The following is a 26,511-nucleotide window of genomic DNA, read 5'->3' on the forward strand; positions in this document are numbered from 1 at the left end:
TACTGGAATGTATAGATTAAGCTACGTAGCCAAGATGATTAATGATTTAACTGTTGTACATTGATTGATGATGATTTGCATTGTTACCTAGACTTGCAGAAGAATATATTTGTTTACCGGTACACTGAATCGAACTTGATGTGCTAATGGACATTTTTCTGACCTACAGGTCAGGTTTTTTCTCCCCTTTGAATTGATCTTCTTCATATTGAAGTGGCGAGCCGGTGGGACCATTCTTTGTTTTCCCCTCTTTCCCCCCACTTAGCCGTCTTTGGATTACGGACATATTTCCCATTGTATGAAGCTGGACCCTAAGGAGGAATACCTTAAAAGTGAACTTTAAAAAGAAAAGGACCAAAAAAAAAAAAAAGGGACTCTTAGCAAAAGGACTCTTGCACAGAAAAATCACAGCATTGATTTATTATTTAATTGTGGACATTTACATTGTGTGTTGTGTTAATTATTTTGTTCCATTTCCCCTTTCCCCTATTTATTCAATATATTTTTGGTACAAGACATTGCAGTTTTTGGTCTCATCATTCACACCATCTAGGCTCCATAAAGAACTATTTCTTCTGCGCGTCAGTCAGTAAATTCATCCATTGACATAAACTAGTCCTTTAATAACTTAGCGTTACAATTACATTAGTCTTGATACAGCCTCTGCCACCACATCAGATCAATTGCTCTGGGCTCCTTTGATCAGCTTCATCACCTAGTGGGGGTGGGGGGGTCATAGTTTGGTCCCGCCTTCACTGTTGTGATTGGTGTGGGGGTAGGGACAGGCTTAGGGCGTCGGGGGGTTCCCCGGAGGCATCTTTCTTGGGGGGCTCAACCCGGGGTAGCGGTCATGTCCAATTAGGGGCTCTGTTGGCTCTCAGGTGACTGTTTCCTCGTGGCTGCGTGCAGCGGGGCTAGGGGAGGGTCTGTGCTGACGGACATGGGTTACTGACCTGGTAGCCTGGCTGCCCCTGGGTGGGTCCGGGATGGGCGTGAGGTTCTGGGGGTGCTCCGTCTCTGGGCTGGGGCCCTGGCCGGGCCTCGGGGGCTTGGGTCCTGGTTGGTGTGTTGCCGGGGTTGTGGGTGCATGGGGGCCCATCCCTGGCGCAGGGTGCCGCCGGTGCGTCGAGCCACCTGGGGGGCTCTTCAACTGGTGGGGGAGGTTGTCACATCTTTCTTCTCTTCAGGAACTCTCTCTGCAGGAGGGGGAGATACAGGAGAGGTGGAGGAAGATCTCAGCCTGGGTGTTTATTGTCTTATGTAGTCTGGAAGAGGAGTGGATGGTGGGGTGGGTGCAGTTTTCTCTGGTGGGGTTGGGTGGACTGTCCCGGGCTCTGTGGGGCCGGGCGGCGCTGCTGCACTGGGCCCCGGTCTGGATGGGCCTGGGCCCCTTTCCCGGGCGGGTCGCGGAGTATGGGGGTGCCTACTGGGGTCAGCGGGGGAGCTGGCCCCAGGGAGGGGTCACTTGCCCCTCCCTTCCTTCCCTCCCCATCTCCAGCTGCCTCCCCCTTCCCGCTCCACCACAACCACCCACACATGCAGGACTTTGGAGTAGGGGTATGTCACCAGGGTGCAGAGGAGGCTACCCCCCCCCCCCCCCCTCTGTCCCCTTCTGGCTGCCTCTGCCTCAATTTTATCCTACAACTTAGACATTCACATTACTCACACTCACGGGCGTGTCACTGCAACTCCCCCTGGCTTCTGCTCCGCAGCTGCTGAGTGAGCCCTCATCTGGGACTCTCCTCAGCTCTCTCTGGGACAGTGGCGCAGCTGCCCCTCTGTTGGTCTTCCTTGGTCTCTTGTGTTCTGGGGGCCTCTGGATGTCTGGAGTTTTGATCTCCTCCATACCTGCTTGATGCCCTGGAGGACGGGGCAGTGGCCCCCCCACACCCTCTAGCAGATTATTACATGAAGGAACCTTTTAAAAACAAGCGCGTCCATGCTCACAGGTGTACACACGGGTGATCACACCCACAAACTACACCCTTTTTGGCTCCTACCTCAAAGCACACTGTGTTCTGTTGATCTTATGTGCTGCACAATAATGTTTAATATTTAGTATTTACTGTCATATTCCCATATATCATTGTGATGTTGCTTATTCTATTACTCTTGTTCTCTTCTGCTTGTTTTCTTTTTTTCTTTCTCAACAGGTGACCCAGGTGATCGATAGATGCATTTTTTTTATTTTTTTTTCTGCCCGTTCTGTTGGTTTTTGTTTTTTGCCCTTCTCCCCCGTCCCTCTTCTCAGCTGTCTCTCTTTCCCTCTTTCTTTCTTCCCTTCTTTCCCCCAGTCAAGTCTGTCCCGTATTCAGCAAGTGAAAATAAAATAAACAATAAAAGGTGAATCAAATGGACCATTATGGAAAGGCTGGGATGGTCAATTTGGTAAAGTAAATCCGTTGGGCATCTTTCTTTGCCTTTAGACAACAATTCTGATGGCAAAAGAGTCAAACGGGACAGGCAAAAAAAAAAAAGAGGCTGAAAAAAGCTTGTATTTATAGTGTTGTTATGGGATTTTAAGTTGTTTAAAATGAATTTATAAGTACACACCACTGTGTACTTATAAATTCACAGTGGTGTGTACTTATAAATCACAACAAACATTGTGAAGTCTGCAGACAACACAACTGTGGTTGGTCTCATCACTGACAATGACGAGTCTGCCTATAGAATGGAAATGGAGCAGCTGGAAGTGTGGTGTAGATCCCACAAGCTCACCATCAATGTGGACAAAACAAAGAAGATGGTGATCGATTTCATAAAGTCTGGCAGAGATCACCACACAGACCTCATCATAGATGGTGCTGCTGTCGAGAGGGTCAGCAGTGTTAAGTTCCTGGGTGTACACCTAGCTGATGACCCGTCCTTTTCCATTAACACTGCAGCAGTTATCAAAAAAGCACAAAGCGTCTCTACTCCCTCAGGAGACTCAGAAAAGCAGGATTCTCCACACTTCACCTCACACCATTGAAAACATCCTAACACAAAGTTTTACATATTGGTTTGGCAATTGCAAGTCCTATGGGAAGTGTCAACTCAATAGGATTGTTAAGACTACCAGGAGGATTGTTGGTGTCCCTCTCTCGTCTCTGGAGGAGATCTACAAACAGCACTGCATATGCAGAGCTATCTCCATCATCAGAGACCCCCACCACCCCTCGCATAGCCTGTTCTACCTCCTGCCGTCTGACAAGAGGTACAGGAGCATCAGCTGCAGAACCACCAGGATGCTGGAAGGGTTCTTTGCACAAGCTGTGAGAGTGATAAACAGACTGTGCCCCCTCCCCACCCACTCAGCTATTCACACAGCTACACTATGAGGTCCACAAAGGGACTGTAATGCCCCCGCACGCATGCACACAGACACACAGACTACCTAATTTAACCATCCCTTTCTGTGAAAGGACTGCTTCTACCTACCCAAATGAATGTGACTTGAGTTTGTTTTATAACTTAGATTTTATGTCATTTATCCATACCCATTGTTGCAATTTATTACTGCCTTTTTAAGCTTATTCTTTTTTAAACTGTATTGTTTATTGCACTGTAGACGCTGGCGAGAAACACTATTTCGTTTTTGCCTGGGTTACACCATACAAAATGACAATAAACTTCTTGAGTCTTGAGTCCTGATTTTGAAAGGCTACCGGAACGTCATGCGTGCTGAAATGTTTCCGCCCGGAGTTATTTTGGACTTGAACACATGCTCGTACGGCTGTTGGTGCAGGAGTTAGGTGTGTTTTCTTTCGTGTTCTTTTTGGCTAAAGTAGTTGGTTCATTACATTACTCTTAATTTTTAGTCAGCTAAGGAGTCAGTATGGCGGATATGAGGGACGCGAAGCTGGATTTTACTCTCAAAGAGCTGACGTTTCCCGCCGAACACGAGGATGTCCCGGGAAGCTCGTCCACCGTGGAGCTCCAGGACAAGAAGTTGGTGTGTGTGGAGTATCCGGGGGTCTTCAGCAGCGCGGACAGGATGCTGGCCACTTTGGGTGGTGAACAAAAAGTAACAAAAGTAAGCGGAAAGTAAGCTGGGACACAGATCAGTCTCGGGCTTTTATTTTGAAAACCATTGTGTCGGCTAATGAGCGCATAGAAAATATATTTTCATTTTTTTTAAACATTGTAACTTAAATACATCGCTTTATTTGATGTATCGCTTTATTTACTTGGTGTTTTAAACTATATCAGTTACAGTCTTTCAGCATTTTGTAATTCAAGTGGTCTGTGAGGAAAACCGGGATCTTTTCAGGCTTTGGATCAGCGCTGTAAAACGCATTTTAGGGCTGGGTCTCCTATACAGTTCCAGTTTAAAATCAAGCTGGCCACACCTCCCTATAATTTACTCTTTCTATATTAAATGTAAAGACGTAAACGTGTGTCCTGAAAACCTCCACATTTTCACATGTAATGAACCATCTACACCTTGATAGTACATGGTTGGACCCCCTTTTACCTTCAGAACTGCTTTAATAGTTTGTGCCATACATTAAACACGCTGCTGGATATAGTCCTCAGAGATTTTGGTCCATATTGGTATGATAGCATCACACTGTTGCAGATTTGTCAGCGTCACATTCATGATGCAAATCTCCTGTTGCACCACATGCAAAGCTGCTCTTTTGGATTGACTTCTGCTTACTGTAGAGCCCATTTCAGTGCAGTGAAACCAATTTTAGATGATCTTTGAGCTTTGTGACATGGACCGTCACATCAGAATCTTGCCGGAGACAGTTTTCCAGTCATCTGTTGTTCAATTTCTGTGACAATGTGTGAACCATAACCTCAATTTCCTGTTCTTAGATGATAGTAGTGGCATCAGGTGTGGTCTTCTGCTCCCATAGCTCATTTGCTTCAGAGTTCGATGCGTTTTGCATTCATTGATGCTCTTCTGCAAAACATGGTTGTAATGAGCAGTTGTTTGAATTACTGTTTGAGTTGCTGCCATGTGATTGGCTGATTAGATGAGCAGTTGAACACGACCAGTGAGTATATGTGTATGCATATAAAACATGAGCCTAAGTAAAAAATAAAAAATCCTATTTTTCAACTCCACTAAAATTTGCCAGTCATCAGAAGGTATTATTCCCTGTTAAATGAGTTTGATGCCTTAATGACTGAACCATTAACAAAACAGATGAAGGGCAGCCTGAGATATTTTAAGAAGAAAAAAAGATTCATTGCAACAATGTGTCTGAGCTTTTCCTCATTCAGTACATGCAACACGCAGCACCTGTATAAAAAAGGCCAAAGCCGACTGTACTTCCTCAGGAGGCTGAGGTCTTTCAACATCTGCAGGAAGCTCCTGAGGATGTTTTACCAGTCAGTGGTCGCAGGAGTCCTTTTCTATGGCGTGGCGTGCTGGGGGAGCAGCACAGCAAAGAAGGACTCATCCAGGCTGGAGAAACTAATCAGGAAGGCTAGCTCTGTGGTCGGCATGAAGCTGGACACTCTGGTGACAGTGGCAGAGAAGAAGACCTTAAAGAAACTGATGGACATTATGAACAATGCCGGGCATCCTCTGCACACGGTCGTAAACAATCAGAGGAGCCTATTCAGCGACAGGCTGCTTCTCCCAAAGTCAAAAACCAACAGACTTAAAAACTCCTTTGTCCCACACGCCATCAGACTGTTTAACTCCTCACTGGAGGGGAGAGGGAGGGGAAACAGGAGGACAAAGGAGGGGGGAACAACTGAGTTGTAGGGGCTTTTCTACACTGTGCAATATTTGCAATATTTGGTTTTTGTTTTGTTTTTTTTCTTATATTTGACTGTGCAATAATCACTGTGCAATATACTCACTCAAATGAGCAATCCTGTTTATCCATATTGTATATTCTGTATCTATATATGTGTATATATGGTGTATTTATGCTTATATCCTTACTCTCATTCCCCTTAATGTATCTGTAACTTGCAACTTCTTTCGGTGCTTTGCTACTGGAAACTGAATTTTCCGGAGGAACCCACCCGAGGGATTAATAAAGTTTCATCTAATCTCTAATCTAATCTACATCTGCTGAATGAGGAAAAGCTCATTCATGACCACCAGAACCTAGGATCACAGTGGAAAGGCAATAAACTGTAACACCAGTTGTTTTTTCCATCTTTATGATTATAACAACAACATTTTAACATTTTTAACCTTCCAGATAAAAAAGCTGTCACGAAGGGAGGAAGGCCATTCGTAAATTGTTACCCAAACAATTAGCACAAATTATTAGAATTATTTTGCCTTTTACCTTCTTTAGCTCCAATCCTTTGAAGACTTTCTCATGAGCGCCCTCTCCTGCAACCTGGCTTAATTACAGCCAGGTGCACTGGCTCCCATAGGTTGAAACAGAGAAATTTGAATGCTGTGCTCCACTGAGATACACAAATAACAAGTTGGTATTTAAATTTCTTTGAAGTTTAAATATTTCATAAAACATATGAAACATACGTTCCTGCCCTTGGTTGTAGCTTTGTGGGATTGGAGGGGAGAGCTGTTTTATTTAAAATGTATTGTCTATTTTGCATGTTAAATTGTTTTTTTTTTTGTGGGTAATTAACTGATACTCAAATCTTTCTCACTTTTGTGGTTAATACCTGTACCCTTTATTTCCCATTAATCCCACAGACCTATTCCAACCCCAGCAAGCGTCTCGAGCTGCGTTACCGGCCCCAAGACCCTTTCTGTCACTCACTGTACGGAAACCGCGTCTCATCAGGCAACCTCCTCCTCAGAGTGCGACGGCGGGCGCGAAAAAATGACCCCAAGGATGCTGAAATCCACATGGACATGCTCGGAGTCATTGGAACCACATACAAATTCACGGGTGTGTCTCTCAGTTATCCACCTGTAGCATAATAAAGTGTTAATTTTGTTCGCCTTTGGTCCTCTTTCAATGTTTGGTTTCACTTTTTTAAGAATCTCTAATATTTATTCGTTCCTCATACAGTTTATACGTAATTTAGTCATGATGATCTTACCGATGTGGCATCTTGATCATGTTAAAAGTGAGAATTTAAACAATCAAAGGAAATCCAGTTTGACTGATGCTGTACATGTTTACTACAGTGCCCTCCAGTGGCCAAATGGCAGATTTATTTATTTACTTTTTGTTTTAGACAACTTAGGAAGATTGCTTCAGACATCAAATGCCAGCACATGAAACAAGGAGATGAAATATGAAGATTATCGGTGCAATTTATTGGGCGCAGAATTTCTTTTTTTTTTCTTTCAATGAAATTCAGTAATGGGGGGTCACATCTGTGGGAATTATATTATATATTGTCTTGACACGGGGACCCTCCCATGATCTTACCAAACATCATATTAACTTGTTTTAGGCAGTGGTTTCTGGCATGCCACACTTCTGAAAGCGAAAAATGTCCATGCACTCAATCCCTTTGTCTTAAATTCCAGCATGGCAATGCTTTCTGTCACAGGGTGGTTTGATCTCAGACAGAAGATGACAGCGTATCAGAAAAAGTACAAATAATGCAAGTGACAATGTTTGTTCTGATGTTTGCCGTTTGCAGGGCTGGCAGACTTCCAGTGCCTCGCTGTGCATTCAGAAGGTGGAAAACATACGTCTTTGTATGACAAAATCATCCTCCGCAAACCCGAGAGTCAAGAGTTCTTTGAGCAGCCCATGCCTTACTTTCTCCCCCCACCCATCTTCTCACGCCTCGACAGTCCCGTGGATTATTTCTATCGGCCTGACGTCCATCTAAAGTTAGTAAACCACTGTAAACCCCCAAACAGCAATATTGGGAAGCCTTTATCGATCTTTAGTTTCAGGGTGATACCTATAATATTTCACCTCTTTTTTGCGTTTGTAGCCAAATGCCAGGTGACAGTAAGAATTTCATTGGTTTAAATCGCGCTGGCCGGCCCCACAACGCCATTTTTGTCAGCTTCACTGATCCCGTCGTGCCTGCAGAGTGCCTCGAGGCAGCTAAAGTGACCTGGAAGCGAATCTGCATGAATGAGTGTGACAAGAAGGCTGAAGAGCAGCTGAAAAAGGTGTGTCCAGCACTCAGCCACACTCTGATTGCAAGGGTCACTAGTTGATAAGCGCAGGAACTGAGGGGAGATTGCACAGCTGTATTTACATCTGCTCGGACACTTTGAAAACTCTGTCTTGTTGTGTTTTTTGGCTCACAATCTGCATCTACTGGTATTTTTGTTCGTTTTCCATCACCTGATTTCAGAAGCGCAGGTCAACCAACAATAATCAGCAGTTTTCTCTCCAAAATAGCAAAATGTTACAAGGCTATCTTTTATATAATGTTACATAAATATTGCTTTCCATCATGTTTGGTTATTATCTAATCTCAAAATACTTTGCACCTAGATGTTTGAGAGCCGGCCCATCTGGTCACGGAACGCAGTCAAAGCCAACATCAACCTCCACCCTGATAAACTGAAGCTGCTGCTGCCCTTCTATGCCTACTACATGGTGAGGTTATCAACGACTTCACTCAGGTGTTTTGAAATATTGAAATTTTAATTAAAAAAATCTGCTGTACTTACTCAGTCTGCCCTAAAATCTTAGAAATGTCTGTGTTTGCTTCCATTTTAATCAAATACCAGTGATATTGTCATGAATAAGAATGTACACTTATACAACTGTGTAGTGAATGAAATACTTAAAAAGACAAATTTAACCTATTAATATTTAATTTACTGCATAGCAATAAGCAGAATTTATATTTGTAGGGTGAATTTAAGCTTAGAGGTAATTTAGCTATAATAGTTTACTTTACATTTCCCTATTTGGCTAAAAGTTTAGCCATTGGTTTAAGGCTATGACTTATTTAATATGACACTGAATAAGTAATATCCATTTACTATACAACATTGAATCAAGTCAAAGCCTAAAATGCCACAAGTCCTAAAAAATAAATGCTCAAAAGTAATAAAGATTACTAGATTACATGCTTTTGTTGATATTGTTATGTCCATCTGCTGGATGAGAGACTTGTGCAGTCTCTCATTTCCTGTAAAAAGAGATTAACATAGGTAGACTTTTTGTATGTAGGTGACAGGGCCGTGGAGAAGCCTGTGGGTGAAGCTCGGCTACGATCCCCGAAAGACCCCAGAGGCCAAAAAATATCAGATGCTGGATTTCAGGATCCGTTGTAGCTCCAAGCACGGTGAGAGCAGGATTTCTCCGTTTCTGTTGAAACTTTTTCTACATTTAACATCAGCGTTTGTGTTTCAAAAGGGCAAAAAACAAACTTGAGCAATTTAGTCATTTTGCAAAATCAGCTAGTTTGTTATGATGAGCATTTTTGATTTCATTTGTTCCCATTTTTAGGCTACTTGCTATCCAACATACCAATAAAAGCCAAGAGAAGCTCCCTGAACTACAGTCTGCCAAACACATTAAACAAGTCGGGTAAGTGTTTTAGAAGTATGGAGGATAATGCACACAAATATTATTTGTGAGCCTATCAGAGCCTCTGATTTGCACATATATTCACACAAAAGGGAGAGCGGTGAGTGCAGTGTATGAATTGTCAAGACTCAAGTGTTTTAAAAGTAACCTTGTTACTAAGTTAGTAAATGAAGTCATTGCTCTATTCAGTGTTGTGCTGTCCTTTTTTCCCCAGCACCCCAGCCAGCTAGTGTGATGGATCTTCCCACTCAGGAGGGTCCCAGCAGCAGTCGAGATCCAGCTCCAGTCACATACCAGCTGAAGGTCAGTGACCATTATCAGAGCAAACATGCCAGATGTTTTAAGCACACACACCTTCTATAGTTACAATATCAGGCTTTAAAAAAACATTTTTGATAACACTTATATTTAGGCTTGATGAGGTACGCTTCCCATGATGTACTTCTCCTTCATTCCCCTCATTTTACTCCTCGTGTTTTTATAAGCCTCTGTTGATAGTCAGTAGGTTTTGTTTGCTCTCTCAGAAGTTGTGTTTGGTGCTGCTTGTTAATTGTTTTTTATATGTTCATATTTTCCGTTATATTTTTCCCCATCCAGTCAGAGCCTTGAACCTAGTTTTTCTGCCGTGTCTTCCTGTTAAACAAACCTCTTGCAGGATGGGGAGGGGATTTTTCATTTTGAAATTCTCTCTATTTTTGTGTCTTTAGAATATAAAGCACTGTAAGGTGACCATTGTTGTAAACTGGGGCTTTGTAAATAGAACTAAATTGAACCCAACTTGAATTAAAGCTCTCCTTCTTCATGGGACCCTGAGTATTCTTCTAGAAGCATGCTTAAAAAAGAATATATGATGGGATGAATTTCATGATTGTATGGCCAGAGTTTACAGTATTGTGCAAAGGTCTTGAGTCTGAAGCCATGCCTTATTTCTTTACATTTCGCTTGAAATACATACAGCATTTAAAGACTGAAACAGCTCTGGGGAGGCCAATCCATGACATGATTTTCTATCTTTTACTGTTTGGAAGTGGGTCGGGGATCATGCTGAAAACCGAACTGCTGTCAGTTGGATACTTTCCAGATCCCACTGCATGTTGGATTAAAATCTAAACACGCATTTCTGTGTTTATAATTCAGTCAGTTTTGACAAGACACCACTGGCTGAAATGCAGCCCCAAATAATGACAGAGACGCCACCGTGTTTTACAGATGACACTCAAAAGGAAATGAGGGGTGGATCAAAACTTTAGCCCAGTGCTGTATATTCTGTTCATTTATTGAAATCTTTTTTTTTTTTCTTTTTTTGAACACATTGACATTTCTATAGCATGATAGTGAAAATGCCTGAAGCTACAAAGGCATTTAATGACAGTTTAAATGCAAGCTGTCTTGCAAAAAAAGTAATGGAGAAGCTGTCTGTGTCCTCTGTTTCATCTCCACAGGAATCATCCTACATTTTCAGAGAGGGCATGCTGCCTCCTCACAGACAAATGTTTTACCAGGTCTGTGATTTGGATGTGGAAAGGTAATACACAGTAATGTTCATAACGGTCATATCTACTCGCATCTGTCATCATTTTTCATCTAAATAAAGTTGATCAAACTGATGTCTGGGTTTTCCACAGGTCCTTTCACCTAACTCCTAAAAATGTTGTTATCTAAAGATTCTCAAAGAGTAGATTTAACTGCTTTTCAGATATATTTTGTATACTCCGAAGTGCTGGCTGTTTCTGTTTTTGGTGGGATAAGAGAAGATAGCAAGATGTGCTAATGTTAATAGGGAGGAAAACATGAATGTACGATTCTGTGAAATTATTTTTTATGAATACATAACAGGAGCAACAATGAAAAAGATTTTATTATTTTAAAGTATCCAGTGTAGCATTTTAATTATCTGGTGGATTTATCAAATATGTCGTGGTTCCATTAGAATGACTAATGTAAGCGTTTGCCATTTTGCAGCATCCAAAAGGAGATCGAGCAGAACAACGGAAACGAGCAGCACTGTGACGAGCGTGACGGCTGGTGTGTCGTTGGCACCACAGACAAGCTGAGGGACATGATCTCAGCCATGATCAAGGCGGTGATCAGAGCGCAGAAGCCAGGTAAGGAAAAAGTTGTGACGCTTATTACTGTGTAACCGCCTTGATCATTAGAGTATGTTAACTTGACACAGTGTGCACCCAGAACTTGTTTTACTTTTACTCCAAATCATGCCCTGCTTTTAGTTTAGTTTCTCACCTGATAGTTTTCTTTGCTCTTCTCTATTCATTAGCTGCAAAGTTTTTTCCCTCTAAGCCTACTTATGACCAGCAGCTACTCCAGTTACATAGTCTAGTTTTAAGTAAAAGAGTGTGAACAACAACTGGATGGACTGAACTATGTTCAGATATTAACGTTAGTCAACCGGTGGTCCAACTGAGATTGCAGCCCAGGCACCTTTGCTGGGCACCTTTCTCTTTCTGTCACTATCCAATATCTGCAAAATGCCAACAATAAATCTTTAAAAAAAAAACATCCATGTTTCGAGCAAAATTGGTTTTAGCAGCTCTTGTTATCCATTAATGTTTTCTTTGATAGTAGGTCAACTTTTTATGTTTTTGGTTCCATGATTGGAGTCACAATTCCTGCAGAAACATTGATGCCCTGCGTTGTTCTAATAGAAAAATGCTAACATGCTACCCTAAAAATAAACCTGTTTGTTTGTGCACTAACATTTTGAAGCACTGATTATGGATTATCATGACAAACCAAAACTCATAGACAAAACTTAACAGTGACTATTTTCAGTATTTGAAGTAAATGAGTCATGAACAAGACCACCTGGCACCCACTTTTTACTTTTTGGTTTTGGCTTTTTGTTCTGTTTGTCCTTCAGTGCTGCCGGAATTACCCAAAAGACGAAGACGTAAAGGCCAAAGCGTAAAAGATGTTTATGCAGAGGAGGAGGAAGATGAAGTGGGGGAGTATGAGAATAGGGAGGATGAAGAGGAGGATGAGGAAGATGAATTTCAGCCATCTGAAGGAAGTGAAAATGAGATGGAGACCGAAATTTTAGATTACATGTAACACAATAAAACCACGTGTTGACATAAATTTGACTGTTAATATGTTGTGTCATCAGTTTCTTTAAAAATGTGACCGTGTAAATAAAGAAATTATGTTCTTTTGAAAGGTTTGTGTAATAGTTGTGTTCCCTTTGCTGTTAATGTAGAGAAACCGTTTGTGTTTGCGTTTAAATTGACATTTTTGTTAGTTACAGTATAACTGGAGTTCACCATGGACACAAATAAAGGTTCAGTTTTTCTGACCAAATAACATTCATAACCAACATTAAAAATCGCCGGATGCCATGTCCTGTTGTTGTGGTCTTCCTCCTTTAGGCGTATTAAATTAAAGATTTAAAAAAAAGATAGCAAAGTAACTAATAAACGGGTAATTACTTAAAATTTGCAACAAACGACTACAAATTGAATTTTGAATTTTCGACCGTAAGGCCCAAAATTGAGATTCAAACCAAACAACACTGTTCCAGTCTCCTGTTTTAAGTTTTTTTTGTTTGTTTGTTTTTACTGAACAAGGCACTCAGAAAGTACATGAATAAAATATTTAGAGTGTTCAATTTGAACTATGAACTGCAAAACACTGAAGAACAACATGAACTTTGGTCCTGTACTTGTACTGTTTTTGTGGATCTCTTTTTTTTTCTAAATATGTTCAGGCATTTTGGGTAAATAGAGGAGCCCCAAAAAGCAGTTTCTCTTAAGCTGTAGTCAAAGACACTGCTGACACTTCTGCTGGCAATTCAGATAAATGTGAGAAGGCTGACACTCCTATTTGTTACAGATTCAGCAGAGAAAAGCAGCTCGCTGGGTGCGCAATGCCAAGAAAAAAAGCTCAATTCAGTTCATTTTTGTCCCAGTGAAACTCCCAGTGTTTCTGACGGAGAGTGAGTGGGGCTTGTGTCTAGACACTCAGCCTGAGGAATAAGTGAAGAGTTTTAGGGCGAACGTTTTGGCACCACGCGCGCGGCTTTCAGCCATCCAAGCAAAGTGCCGTTTAGGACCTGGTCCTGATGACTTCATCTCCCGCTCCTAGAAATAAACTCTTTTAGCAGCAAATATCACAATCACGTTAATTCTTGTCCTGAAAGTGAAACTCTTACAAATACATATGCATGAGACCAGCCACCAAAACATCTCTGTTCACAACTTTCAGTCATAAAACTGACACTGTGGCGTTCTAGTAAATCCAGCAGCTTTCCAATGTCAAAAGCTGGTTTTGTGGTGCTGCTGCTGTCAGTTCATGTGGCCCTGAATGTTCCTTCTTTTTTAAAATTTTAACCTTTGAAATTAAGGAATATTTGGCTGTTCTTGTTTATACGACCAACACTGAAAAAAAGGGGGGTTGAACACGTTATGGTAAAGTCACATGCATGTTTTGTAGTCTATCTTCTGTATAGTTTTCACCCTGTTAAGGAGATACTAGTGTAAGGCTGTTCTGATTCTCAGCATACGCCTTGTCTTTTCCTTTGCAATTCTCCTGCCCACTTTTCCTTATCAGATGATAAGTAAGGAAAAACAGATATATATTGTGTCATGGTATTCCTTTTTTAATACACTGACTGTTTTTGAAGTTTTTGAAGTATTTAAACTAAATACAAGCCAAACACAATATTGGTGGCATCTGCACCTCCAGATATTCTTTAGATGTAGAGAAAACCTGCAAATAGAAGAAGTGCAGAACATAAAATAAAAAGAGACTATTTTTCTTTTTTTTCCCCAAGAAAGATTTTAATAACACCAGTTAACTCCAGCTAATTTTCACGAGTATGTATCGGAATTAGTTTTTCTGTTGACTAAGAATAAAAGTATTTGTGCTCCTTGTTTATCATTTGTAATTTTATTGTATATTTATAAATAATTATAAATAGCTTACCTACTTATTAGAGCAGACATTAAAAGAGATGTCTCATGATAACTACCATTAACCATTCTTTTTAGTCGATTTTGGTTTTCTAGTTAAATGTGGGGAAGTTTGGGGGAAGATGTAGTGTATACAAGGTGGTTAAATATTATTCAACAGTGAGAAAACCAGGGGCCACGGACTCCACGTTGGTCAGATGTTGTGCAATGTTGGTTCCTTTATAAAAGTCTGGCTGACAATCAGGGAAATTCTGACAGCTTGATCATGATGCTGAAGCTGGGGATTTTGTTTGCTGTTGCTGTTTTTCTGGAGACGGCCTCTGCAGCCTCTGTAAGTATCACATAAAATGTATTTTTCATGTTTACAGACTTTCTTTTGGATATCTCTAAAGGTTTCACTGTGCAGAATATGTTTCAAGTTCGGTTGTGCACTGATAATTCAGCTGTGACTGCGTGATTACAACATGTGTAATTTTGTTACACTAAGTGTTCAAATTGAAACATATTGTGCTCAATTTAATCAGTGTGGTAAAAAACCCAAACATCCATCTTTTTTTATGGCTCACATATTTAGTCCATTTATTGCCTTAATCTCTGTAGCTTGGCGTGGTGCAAACTGAGGGAGGGATGGTTGAGGGTGAAACAATTAGTCTTGGATTATCCCGTTCCATGGACATCTTCAAGGGAATTCCCTTTGCTGACATTCCTGGAAGGTTTGAGAAACCAAAGCGTCACCCTGGTTGGGGAGGTGGGTGGACAGCATTTTTCACTAGATTTGACCTCTTTAACAATTATGTTTGAAACTCACAGAAGCTTTTTCTGCTCATTTCCTTTTAAATATGTTTCATCTTCTGCTTGCAAAGTGAAATAAGTATTCGCTAAGGCCAGCTCTGTGTGAAGAAATATGTAATAATAACATACTTGATGCTTCATGGTAATCTTAAATGATAACACACTACTCTTTTAATGTGTGTTTCTGGTCAGGTGTTCTAAAGGCCACACAGTACAGAGACGAGTGCCTTCAGCTGAACTTCTTCCAGAATAGCTACGTAGGCAGTGAGGACTGTCTGTACCTTAACATTTGGGTTCCTCATGGCAGCTCAGGTAAAGACAGAAGCCAAAAATGTTTATATATTAAATTAGACCAGTGCTAACTGTCTTCATCCTTCTAGTATCTTCTGGTCTCCCTGTCATGGTTTGGATCTACGGAGGAGGCTTCATGATTGGAGGCTCCATGGGGCCTTACTACCTTGATAACTACATGTACTATGGAAAGGAGATAGCAGACAGAGGGAATGTTATTGTAGTGACACTTGGGTACCGTGTGGGACCTATGGGCTTCATGAGCACTGGAGATTCTGATTTACCTGGTAGGTACACACATCTTACAGAACCTGGTACATGCTGGACTGCCAATACAGAAATACTTCCATTTAAATAGTGATTCTTTCTACAAACTTGATTATATTTAATCCTCAGGAAACTACGGTTTGTGGGATCAGCAGGCCGCCATCGCCTGGGTGCACAGAAACATCCGCTCATTTGGAGGCGACCCTGACAACATCACCGTCTTTGGAGAATCTGCAGGTGGAGTTAGTGTTAGCTTCCAGGTAAGAGTATTTGTTCTTTTTCTGACCATCTATCCATAGGTGGAACTCATTTCAAAGCAGATAGTGAAATATGTATTTCTCCTGACATTCCACCTACAGACTCTCACTCCCCACAATAAAGGGATCATCAGGAGAGCCATCTCCCAGAGTGGGGTGGCACTTTGCCCCTGGGCACTCAACAGAGACCCTCGTAGGTTTGCTGAGGAGGTACATAGCAGCTTCTTTACATATAACCACTTTTCTTTTTTTTTTTGATCAAATAAGGAAATAATAATAGAAACATGCATAAAACATGGGGGTAATTACAGATAATTTGCACCCACTCTGCAGGTTGCTCGGAAGGTCAACTGCCCAACTGATAACAGAATGGCTTCCTGTCTGAAGATGACTGATCCTGGGACCCTAACAAAGGCGGGAACTGTGAATTTGCTCAGTTCACCTGATCGTAAGGACTACGTTCCACAAAACCTAATTTATACGTGATGAAAACAGTTCTGCTTAAATTACCCACCAAATTATATTCATACTAATTATTGCACAATTTCTGGCATATATATAATGATTTCTGATTGTGTGCATATCTTAGAGCCCCTTGTGTTGAACCTGGAGATAGCCCCTGTGATCGATGGTGATTTCTTGCCGGACGATCCTTCCAACTTGTTCCACAATGCAGCTGAAATTGACTACATTGCTGGAGTCAACAACATGGACGGGCATATGTTCACCAATTTTGATGTTCCATCAGTCAACCTTGATCTGGTTGTCACCCCTACGTGAGTTTGAGTGCTTTGATCAGCTTTGGAGTGATTTGGAATTGCATCATGAAACAATTTCAAACAACTTACACATCGCAAAACGGTAAACCATGATTTGGTGGCAGTAAGGAATTTTATCAGTTCTCTCTTTCTGATTGCAGTAATGATGTGAGGAGGCTTTTGGCTGCCTTGACAAAGGAGAAGGGTGAGTCTGGCCTGAACAATGCCTACTCCACGTATACCTCAAATTGGGGAAGTTTTCCCACCTGGGATACCATCAAGAAAACCATTGTTGATATTGAAACAGACTACATTTTCCTGGTTCCTACACAGGCTGCCCTTTATCTTCATGCTGACCATGCCACGTGAGAATGTGAACTTGAAATACAGATGTCACAGTTTATCTAATTAATTACTTACGAAATAAAAATACATATTTTTTTTAGCAGTGGTGGAGTTATCATCACATTAATTTTCCTGTTCTTTTTGTCTCATCAAAGAACTGGTCGCACCTACTCCTACCTCTTCTCTGAGCCCAACCTTCTGGGCGGTCCTTTATTGCCCTACCCAAGCTGGATGGGAGCTGACCACGCTGACGACCTGCAGTACGTGTTTGGAAAGCCCTTCAGCTCACCACTTGTATACTGGCCAAGCCATCGCCGTGTCTCTGACTATTTGATCTCCTACTGGACCAACTTTGCCAAAACTGGGTATAATTCTGCAGACACAGATTTTTGCGTCAAAGAAATCAAACAACTGAATCACTTATTGTAATACAAATTAAAAACACATCAGTGATGTTTTCAATTTCTCTGATCAACAGAGATCCTAACAAGGGAGATTCAGCCGTGCCTGCTACCTGGCCAACATTCACCAGAAGTGGTGAAAAGTTCCTGGAGATCAATTCTGACATGAACCAGAATTACATAAGGCAGGAAATGAGGCTGCGTTATGTGCATTTCTGGACCAGCATCCTGCCCAGCCTTCCCACAGTCACCTCTGAATAAAGGGCATGTACTATTCACTGTGGACATGTGCAGACATGTAGATCTAAATAAAGTATCAGTATCAGTGCTAGTTCATGAAAAATAAACATATTAGAGAAAATATGGTTGTCTTAGTTTTATTTGATCAACTATCAGGGGTTTCTATAATGTTTTCATCATATCTATTTTAATTCTTTCTTTTTGATTATATTATCCCTCTGTTCAGCACTTTGGCAGACACTTGATGTGCTTTAAATGTGCTAAATAAAGATGACTTTTGAATTTGCACCTGAAGCTCTAAATATGTGGAGACAAAAGGGCTAGCAAGCTAATGATAGCTTCATACCTTGCAAAGTTAGTTTAAGCACCCTTAGCTCAAAGGCCAGTTCAATTCAATTCAATTCATGTTGTTAATACAACAATATACACAGTATACAGCGAATCGAAATGCCATTTCACCCAAAGCCGCCCATGGTGCATTTATAAGAATATCAAAATATATCTGCAACAGATATAAAACTAGAAATTACAAATAATAATAACTCACAAAATTTAAATAAAATGAAAAAGATAAAAAGGCCCTAATACTAACTATATCTATGTAAGATAAACAAGGACAGGACAAGAGACAATACAGCTCAGAGTGCTTTAACACTGGGTTAAATTTTCTACGGTTCCTCATATTTTTCTCTTCTTAAAAAGTGAAATGGTTCCTTTTTTTCTGTGTTTAGTGATTTTGTGGTCCCAGATACCGATCATGTCACCTCCCAATGCCCACATTCATAATGGGTATCTCACTCAGCAAATTTGGCCACCTCATCCTTAAAAGATAATTCACCTGTTATTATGTCACGAAGGGAGACAGCGATTTGACTTGTGTAAGAAATGTGTCAGCTAGTAGGATTTTATTTTCTCCTCCAGCGCCGGCAATATTAGCATCGAATGCATGATGCACATCTCTTATTCTAGCACATCCCAAAGGTGCTCAACTGGATTTAGGTTTTGTTTTTGTGGAGGCCATTTAAGCACATTGGACTCAATTGGAAACCAATTTGAGATGACCTGGGCTTGTAGTCTTTGGCCTGTAGAATACTCGACCAGAAACACACATTAAAAGAGTTGAATATTACATTTGAAAAAACATCAGGATACGTTATGTATATTAGTCTCATTGTGCTTTATCTCTTTAGCTGGTGCAGACCGAGGGCTTCAGCCTTCCCACAGTGGGCTCTGAAGAAGGAGCATGTGCTGTCCACTGTGGACATGTGCAGACATGTTGATCTAAAAGTATCAGTATCAGTGATAGTTCATTAAAAATTAGCATAGCAGAGACAAATATGGTTGTCTTAGTTTTATTTGATCTATTTGAATTTACACCTGAAGCTCTAAATATATATATGTGGAGATGCCAGGGCTAGCAAGCTAATGATAGCTTCATACCTAACAAACCTAAAAGTCAACTCCTCTGATGTTTGACATCAACAAGGCATTTTTCACCCAGAGAACTGCTGCTCACTGGTCATTTTCTCATTTTCAGACCATGCCTTTGAACCCTAGAGATGATTGTGAGGGAAACTCCCAGTAGATCAGCAGTTTCTGAAATAGGATAGCATCAACAACCAAGTCATATTCAAAGTCACTTAAATTGCTTTTCTTTGCCATTTGGGGGTCAGCAGGTCATCTGGACCATGCTTACATTCCTAAACGCAATAGTTGCTGTCATGTGATTGGCTGACTAGATATGTGGCAGGTGAGTGTCATGCACATGCAGACACTGTTGCTGTATATGCATGGACCCCATAGGTGTATAGATTATGTCACAGATAAAATCAGTAGCCGTGGAAAAGCACATAAGAGATAACGCTGACTCAGCAAATTTGCACTTTATAGTAGAAATAGTTATTAATTGTAGGCTACAATAAAGGTATTTACAGTTTAGTTTTGAAGCATTCAAAACATAATGGTTAACTTTTCAGATTGGCTAGAGGAGTGTGACTCTGTGCACAGTCTGACAGCTGTGTAAACTCAATAGAGGATGGTTTCCTGATAAATAGTGGGGGAAAACTCACAAGTCACACGTGAAAGATTAATCACTTGCATGTCTTACGAAGGCTCTGGTCAGGACTGTAACACAATCTCTGTCTGTTTTGTTTGTGTGTTTTTTTGAACCAGCTCTCTATTTTTGAAGTAATTCATTAAATTAAAAAACGAGATGCCAAACATACTACTAGTAGCCTTCTTTGCATGTCCAGAATCAGACTGTCATTATTTGTCTGCGTGAAATATTTCAAAATACATCCTGACCTGTGGTCATTCTTACACATTAGGCAACTTACATGAACATTTGGCTAAATTTGTCTCTCTGCTCACTGAGTCTAAAACAACTTATTTTCCTTCTCGAAAATATGGAAATTAATGATATAATGATATGATACACGGGAAGTATTTGGGAAGGTGTAATGTACACAAGGTGGTTAAATATTATGTAACTGTGAGAAAAGCAGGCCCACGAACTTCACACAGGTCAGATGTTGTCCAGGGGAGGAGTCCGCTTTATAAAAGTCAGGGTGACAATCGGTGCCATTCTGCCAGTTACTCATGATGCTGACGCTGGGGATTTTGATTGCTGTTGCTTTGTTTCTAGAGACGGCCTCTGCGGCCTCTGTAAGTGTTACACAAAATGTGTATTTTTCATGTTTACAGGATTTTTTGTCATCTTGTTGTGCAAAGACTATTTAGCTACAAACGTATCAACATTTTTTTTATCTCATTGTGCTTTATCTCTTTAGCTTGGTGTGGTGCAGACCGAGGGAGGGAAGGTTGAGGGAAAATCGAAGAGTCTGGGATCAGGCCGATCCATGGATATCTTCTTGGGGATTCCCTTTGCTGATGCTCCTGGAACATTTGAGAAACCAAGGCCTCACCGTGGTTGGGATGGTAGGTAGACTGATTAAGTTTCTCATCAGTCTTTAGCTGTTATCTCTGAAACTCTCAGCAGCCTTTTCTGCATGTCTCCGGTTAACTTTAATCAGTCAATAGAAAATTACTTCTACTACTTGCAAAGGTAGGCAAGCTAAGACCTGCGCTGTGTGAAGTAACATACACATGTATCCTGATAATTTTTCAAATGTAATATTTAACTCTTTTAATGTGTTTCTGGTCAGGTATTCTACAGGCCACAGACTACAAGCCCAGATGCCTTCAGTTGAACCTTGTGATGACTGACACCATCGGCAGTACAGACTGCCTGTACCTTAACATCTGGGTTCCTCATGGCAGCTCAGGTAAAAACAGAAATGCACAAAAGTTTATTTTAGTGCTGGGCAATGATGAAATTTTTTAAATTGTGATCGCATGAATTGCATGATTCTCTGCGAGAACACGCAGGAAAAGGCCGCAGGTCGGACTCAAACCCAGGCCCACTGCTCTCCAGCCATACACCTGCTCACCCACTGAGCTAAACCGGCACCCATAGCACTGCTATATGAGAAGTGCACATCTCATATAGCGGATGTGCTATATGAGTTAGCAACGTTGCTATCAGTTAGCAACGCCTTTAAAGAAATAAGGTGCTTTTTAACAGCACTATTTCCTTAACACAGTAGCAGTTAAAACACTTCTTGTCGATCTCAACATAAACATGAATCTAATCAGATCCAACAAAGAATCACGAGCATAACTTTATAACAGGCACCTTTTGATCAACAGCAAGTTAACATTTATAAATATGTTGATTTTTTTCAGGTACCACCAGAAACATTTTCTGTTGTCAGGGAGATGTTCAAGATCATTTACTGTCAAAGGACTTTTATTCTGTGAAGTCTGTTTATTCTTGATTTCTGGTGGAGAATGAGAATCCCCCCCCCCGCCCCAAAACCCACCTTCACTAATCTAGATTGAGTTGACAAAATTTACTGCATTTATCTATTCCTCTAAATTGAAATTTTCTTACTCTTTGCCACTCTCTTCTGTTTTCGCTGCAGTCAGAGCATGCAAACGCAGCTCCCACTGTTCATCAATATAATGTACTGCAACTCTCAGGTAATTATGGTTACCTAGTGACATCCACTAGATTCCAGAGGGAGCAACAGCTAGTGCACATAATGACACAGTTGCTTTCATAGTGCTCTCCTTTTTGTACAGCTTGTGAATTCTGGTGTGTCTTGAGGGAGGCTCATCAGACCGACATCTTCCACGATAATAATTGACTTGCAGTTTGTAGCTAGCCACTTTGTTATGGCGATTGTTAGCTTCTCCCGTTTTGTTTAACTATACTTCTCCTACAAGCTGCATCCAATGTAGTCTGTCGATCCTCCTGCCACTGTTTGTTTGAGTGGGTGTTTTGCTGGCATCAATAGCGTGTAATGCATTTAAGTGATACTTCAGACTTGAAGTGCAGTGGTCCCTCGTTTATCGTGCAAGTTACGCTCTAAAAATAACCAGCGATAGGTGAAATCCATGAAGTAGTCAGCTTTATTTTTTACAGTTATTATAGATGTGTTAAGGCTGTAAAACCCCTCACTACACGCTTTAGACACTTTTCTCAGACAGACATGAACATTTTCACACTTTTCTCTCTTGTTTAAACACTCTCAAAGTTCAAACCTTCGTAGAAAAATAAATCCAGTATTATAGAATGAAACCAAAGATCAAACCCTGTTTAATGCGCCTTATAATCTGGTGTGCCTTATGGTCCAAAAAATACAGTAACTTATACCTTCCTTCAGCATATCCAGAAGTCCAACTTTTTGTGCGGTGGTTAGCATCTTCCTCTGCCTTTTGGGTGCTACCACAGGTGCCTTTGAAAAAGGTTTCGTTGACACTGTTGTGTTTGTTGGGGAGATAACCTACAAACATACAGTACAGCACGTAAGAGTCATAGTGCTAGCGATCAAAGATTTATGTTAATTTGACAAGCTGAACACATTCTGTACTGTACAGGAGACACGGCATGAGATTGATTGACAATGGTCTACAGTCAATGAGAACGCAGAATACAATGCGCAGGGGGAAAAAAGGATGCAAAATTGCACACAGACAAAAAAAAATCTGTGAAACAGCGAGGCTGCAAAAGGTGAACCGCGTTATAGCGAGAGACCACTGTACTCCGATGATAAGAAAACTCAACTTTGCAGCTCTTACAAATAACTTTAGTTCTATCAACTCTGCCCTGCAGTACTATCAAGCCCACCATAAATGATCTCATTGGTTGAGATGCATAATGTCACCCATTTCAAGCCTGCACAGATCAACATCCCATCCCTCCTGTGACCCGTGGCTTTTTATGTTCTGAGGCAGTTAGCATGGACCTTCAAAATAAAATAATTGTCGTTATTAATCAATGAATGCGTTGATGTGATAATAACGCATTAACTTGCGCAGCCCTAGGTTATTTGTTTATTTTTTAATGTAAATTAGACAAAGACTAAATTTCACTAACTTTGTCCTCTAGTATCTGCCGGTCTCCCTGTCATGGTTTGGATCTATGGAGGAGGCTTCCTGGTTGGAGGCTCCATGGGTGCGAACTTCCTGGATAATTACCTGTACAGCGGACAGGAGATTGCAGACAGAGGGAATGTTATTGTAGTGACGGTGGGGTACCGTGTGGGAACACTGGGCTTCCTGAGCAGTGGAGACTCTGGCTTGCCTGGTAAGTTACACACACTTTACAGAGCCTGGTACATGCTAGGTTGCCATTTAAAAAATACTTCCATTAAAGCAGTGATTCTTCTCATGAGCTGAAATATATTTGATCCTCAGGAAACTACGGTTTGTGGGATCAGCAGGCTGCCATTGCTTGGGTACACAGAAACATCCGCTCATTTGGAGGCGACCCTGGCAACATCACCATCTTTGGGGAATCTGCAGGTGGAGCTAGTGTTAGCTTCCAGGTGAAAATACATTTCCACAGATATGTATATATACACACATATATCAAAATCCTTGGTTGTTCGAACCAGTGACCATATTTGGACAAGATTATAGAGTTTTGAGCTATAAACTCACACTGGCAACTTAGTTTGCAAGGAACTGAAGAAGCGAATTCCTGCACAAACTGTTTGCTAAAATAAAAACACTGTAAGCAGTACAGCAACATCACAGTCAACAGATCAAATTTAGTAATTTATGTTGAGGTGACACTTACAGCAGACCTAGACCTGGTTCTCACCCATCTGCTACAGTGGTTACAATTGTTGGCTTGCTATTTGCACTGGAAACCATAAAGTTGTTGAACAAGATCAGACTAAGTATTCTTCCTAACCTTCCACCCACAGACTCTCACTCCCCACAATAAAGGCATCATCAGGAGAGCCATCTCCCAGAGTGGAGTGGCACTTTGCCCCTGGGGAATCAACAAGAACCCTCGCAAGTTCGCTGAGGAGGTACATAGCAGCTTCTCTGGATATAATCACTCTTTCGGAACAAATAATAGGAATACAAAATCTGTGTAAACAGCTTTAACAATAGCACATAATTATTAATTTACACCGACTCTGCAGGTTGCTCAGAAGGTCAACTGCCCAACTGATAACAGAATGGCTGCCTGTTTGAAGATGGCTGATCCTGGAGCCCTAACACTGGCAGGCACTATCAGTTTGTCCGGTTCACCCGATAGTAAGGATTACATTCCACACAGCCTACTTTACATTCTCATTTTAGACACGATGAAAGCTTTTCTGACAAGATTGCTCACAAAGTTCAATGGGATACAAGCAAATCCAACAGTTTAAACTATATGCTGGCTAACACAGTATATATAAAACAAAGTTTGTTCTGCATATAGTACATGTTCTAATTGTCTGCATTTCTCAGACCCCATTGTCTTCAACCTGATCCTGTCTCCTGTGATTGATGGGGACTTCTTGCCAGAAGATCCTTCCCACTTGTTCCACAATGCAGCTGAAATTGATTACATTGCTGGAGTCAATGACATGGACGGGCATATTTTCACTGCTTTAGATGTTCCGTCAATCAACTCAGATCTAATTAGCACCCCTATGTGAGTTTGAGCCATTTGATCAGTTGAAACAATAACAATGCCAACATGGATGTAACACTATATCAAACCTTAGGTGACAGTAAGGTGTTTTATCAGACCTTAATCCTCACTTTCGGATTTCAGTGACGATGTGAGGAGGCTCTTGGGAGCGTACACAAAGGAGAAGGGCACGGTTGGTCTGAACAATGCCTACTCCACCTATACTTCAAACTGGGGAAGCAATCCCAGCCAGGAGACCATCAAGAAAACCATTGTGGGAGTAGGAACGGACTACATCTTCCTGGTTCCTACACAGGCTGCCCTTTATCTACATGCTGACCATGCCACGTGAGAATATTATCTTGCAATACAGATGTCACAGTTTAATGAGATAATAGTGGTCTCAGTAAAATTTCATTCATATAAAGTAAATCCGTTGGGCATCTTTCTTTGCCTTTAGACAACAATTCTGAGGGCAAAAGAGCCAAACGGGACAGGCCAAAAAAAAACAAAAAACAAACAAACATTTCATTCATATAAATAATTACAGAAATGAAAGTCAAATAGTTTTTGTCAGTTGTGTAGTTATTGTCACATCAATGTTTTTTCTCATTAAAGAACTGGGCGCACCTACTCCTACCTCTTCTCTGAGCCCAACCGTATGGGTGGTCTTATCACACCCTACCCAAGCTGGATGGGAGCTGACCACGCTGACGACCTGCAGTACGTGTTTGGAAAGCCCTTTACCACACCACTTGGATACTGGCCAAGCCATCGCCGTGTCTCCGGCGCCATGATCTCCTACTGGACCAACTTTGCCAAAACTGGGTATAATTCTGCAGACACAAACGATTGTCAGAGTATCACAGAAACCAAACAACTAAACCAAGTATTGAAATATAAATTAAGCTGCTGTATTTATGTTTTACTTTTTTCTTTTTATGTCCACAGAGATCCCAACAACGGAGGCTCAAGCGTGCCTGTTAACTGGCCAACGTTCACCAGAAGTGCACCAAAGTTCCTGGAGATCCATTCTGATATGGACAACAACTACGTGCAACAGAAAATGAGGATGCCTTACGTGAATTTCTGGACCAGGATCCTGCCCAGCCTTCCCACAGTTGTTTCAGAATAAGCATCATGTGCTGTCACCTGTGGATATGTGTAGACAAGTATTGCATCACTAGCTCATAAAAAAATAAATGGATAGCAGACAAAAATACTAATCTGTTGGGTTTATATGATCATGTGTTTGGATTTACAATATGACCAGGGGTGCACATAAGTGGTCCGCAGGTGTGCATTTTCTGTCAAAATAAAAGACGCGCACCAGATAAGAAGTTGCAACACGCGTTTGCGTACATAAGATTTTCTGGAGGAGGACAAACATTTGTTTAGAACTCTTAAAGATGTCCAAGAAGCAAGCTCCTTTACGTAATTACTTTGGTGTTCTTCCACCTCCAAAGAAATGTCAGAAGGAGTCCGAACTGCAAAAAGTATTCTCGGAAAAGGGGTTGCAGGAGGTGAGCTGGCTTCAAACAAATGATGAACGCACAGAGTTTTGGTGCAGAATATGCAGTGAAAAAACCACTCTAGCAGACAAAAACAGTGGTTATCGTTCCCACCAACTTGTACCCGAGTATACACACTATCTCACTCTGTCTCTCTCTCACACAGACACACACTGTGTAAATGCAAAAATTACAGGAATAATCAACAGTATTAACTGTATCATTCCAGTGCCATGAACAGCAATCTCAAACGGAAGTTGGGTGAAGTCCATTAACTACAGGTCTTCACTGTGGTCACTGTACCAAACCAGCACACTAATGAATAGAATTCCTCATTCAATAACTATTTCTAA

At 41.1% G+C, this 26,511-nt stretch overlaps 3 protein-coding genes across 3 annotated transcripts; all 3 read left to right on the forward strand.

Annotated features, from left to right (window-relative positions):
- The first annotated feature begins 3,662 nt into the window (after window positions 1-3,662).
- gtf3c5 (general transcription factor IIIC, polypeptide 5) lies at window positions 3,663-12,493 on the forward strand. Its single transcript, XM_026174352.1, has 11 exons — window positions 3,663-4,018; window positions 6,623-6,821; window positions 7,528-7,723; window positions 7,831-8,014; window positions 8,346-8,450; window positions 9,033-9,147; window positions 9,312-9,392; window positions 9,607-9,695; window positions 10,835-10,917; window positions 11,355-11,497; window positions 12,271-12,493. The coding sequence occupies exons 1-11, from the start codon at window positions 3,821-3,823 to the stop codon at window positions 12,459-12,461; spliced, it is 1,584 nt and encodes a 527-aa protein (XP_026030137.1). The 5' UTR covers window positions 3,663-3,820; the 3' UTR covers window positions 12,462-12,493.
- Window positions 12,494-14,489: 1,996 nt separating this feature from the next.
- Window positions 14,490-17,789, forward strand: LOC113026003 (bile salt-activated lipase-like). The gene is made up of 11 exons (XM_026174353.1): window positions 14,490-14,648; window positions 14,918-15,065; window positions 15,302-15,421; window positions 15,490-15,687; window positions 15,797-15,927; window positions 16,027-16,134; window positions 16,258-16,372; window positions 16,514-16,700; window positions 16,844-17,047; window positions 17,183-17,392; window positions 17,506-17,789. Exons 1-11 carry the CDS (start codon window positions 14,583-14,585, stop codon window positions 17,687-17,689), a joined length of 1,671 nt encoding a protein of 556 aa, XP_026030138.1. The 5' UTR covers window positions 14,490-14,582; the 3' UTR covers window positions 17,690-17,789.
- Window positions 17,790-20,265: 2,476 nt separating this feature from the next.
- LOC113026004 (bile salt-activated lipase-like) lies at window positions 20,266-25,873 on the forward strand. The gene is made up of 11 exons (XM_026174354.1): window positions 20,266-20,332; window positions 20,458-20,605; window positions 20,833-20,952; window positions 23,121-23,318; window positions 23,429-23,559; window positions 23,944-24,051; window positions 24,169-24,283; window positions 24,482-24,668; window positions 24,792-24,995; window positions 25,266-25,475; window positions 25,599-25,873. Exons 1-11 carry the CDS (start codon window positions 20,267-20,269, stop codon window positions 25,780-25,782), a joined length of 1,671 nt encoding a protein of 556 aa, XP_026030139.1. The 5' UTR covers window position 20,266; the 3' UTR covers window positions 25,783-25,873.
- Window positions 25,874-26,511: the final 638 nt, after the last annotated feature.

This window comes from Astatotilapia calliptera, chromosome 7 (genome assembly GCF_900246225.1).
Source record: "Astatotilapia calliptera chromosome 7, fAstCal1.2, whole genome shotgun sequence".
Taxonomy (NCBI): Eukaryota; Metazoa; Chordata; class Actinopteri; order Cichliformes; family Cichlidae; genus Astatotilapia; species Astatotilapia calliptera.

What these genes read in the sequence shown, in the direction of transcription:
- gtf3c5 (XM_026174352.1), top strand. Translation starts at nt 3,821, where the DNA reads ATGGCGGATATGAGGGACGCGAAGCTGGATTTTACTCTCAAAGAGCTG. An exon ending in CTGAAGAGCAGCTGAAAAAG is followed by an intron (nt 8,015 to 8,345) that starts GTGTGTCCAGCA and finishes CTTTGCACCTAG; the next exon opens with ATGTTTGAGAGCCGGCCCAT. An exon ending in CCGTTGTAGCTCCAAGCACG is followed by an intron (nt 9,148 to 9,311) that starts GTGAGAGCAGGA and finishes TCCCATTTTTAG; the next exon opens with GCTACTTGCTATCCAACATA.
- LOC113026003 (XM_026174353.1), top strand. Translation starts at nt 14,583, where the DNA reads ATGATGCTGAAGCTGGGGATTTTGTTTGCTGTTGCTGTTTTTCTGGAG. An exon ending in TTTGCTCAGTTCACCTGATC is followed by an intron (nt 16,373 to 16,513) that starts GTAAGGACTACG and finishes TGCATATCTTAG; the next exon opens with AGCCCCTTGTGTTGAACCTG. An exon ending in ACCAACTTTGCCAAAACTGG is followed by an intron (nt 17,393 to 17,505) that starts GTATAATTCTGC and finishes TCTGATCAACAG; the next exon opens with AGATCCTAACAAGGGAGATT.
- LOC113026004 (XM_026174354.1), top strand. Translation starts at nt 20,267, where the DNA reads ATGATGCTGACGCTGGGGATTTTGATTGCTGTTGCTTTGTTTCTAGAG. An exon ending in GCCTCACCGTGGTTGGGATG is followed by an intron (nt 20,606 to 20,832) that starts GTAGGTAGACTG and finishes GTTTCTGGTCAG; the next exon opens with GTATTCTACAGGCCACAGAC. An exon ending in GATCTAATTAGCACCCCTAT is followed by an intron (nt 24,669 to 24,791) that starts GTGAGTTTGAGC and finishes TTCGGATTTCAG; the next exon opens with TGACGATGTGAGGAGGCTCT.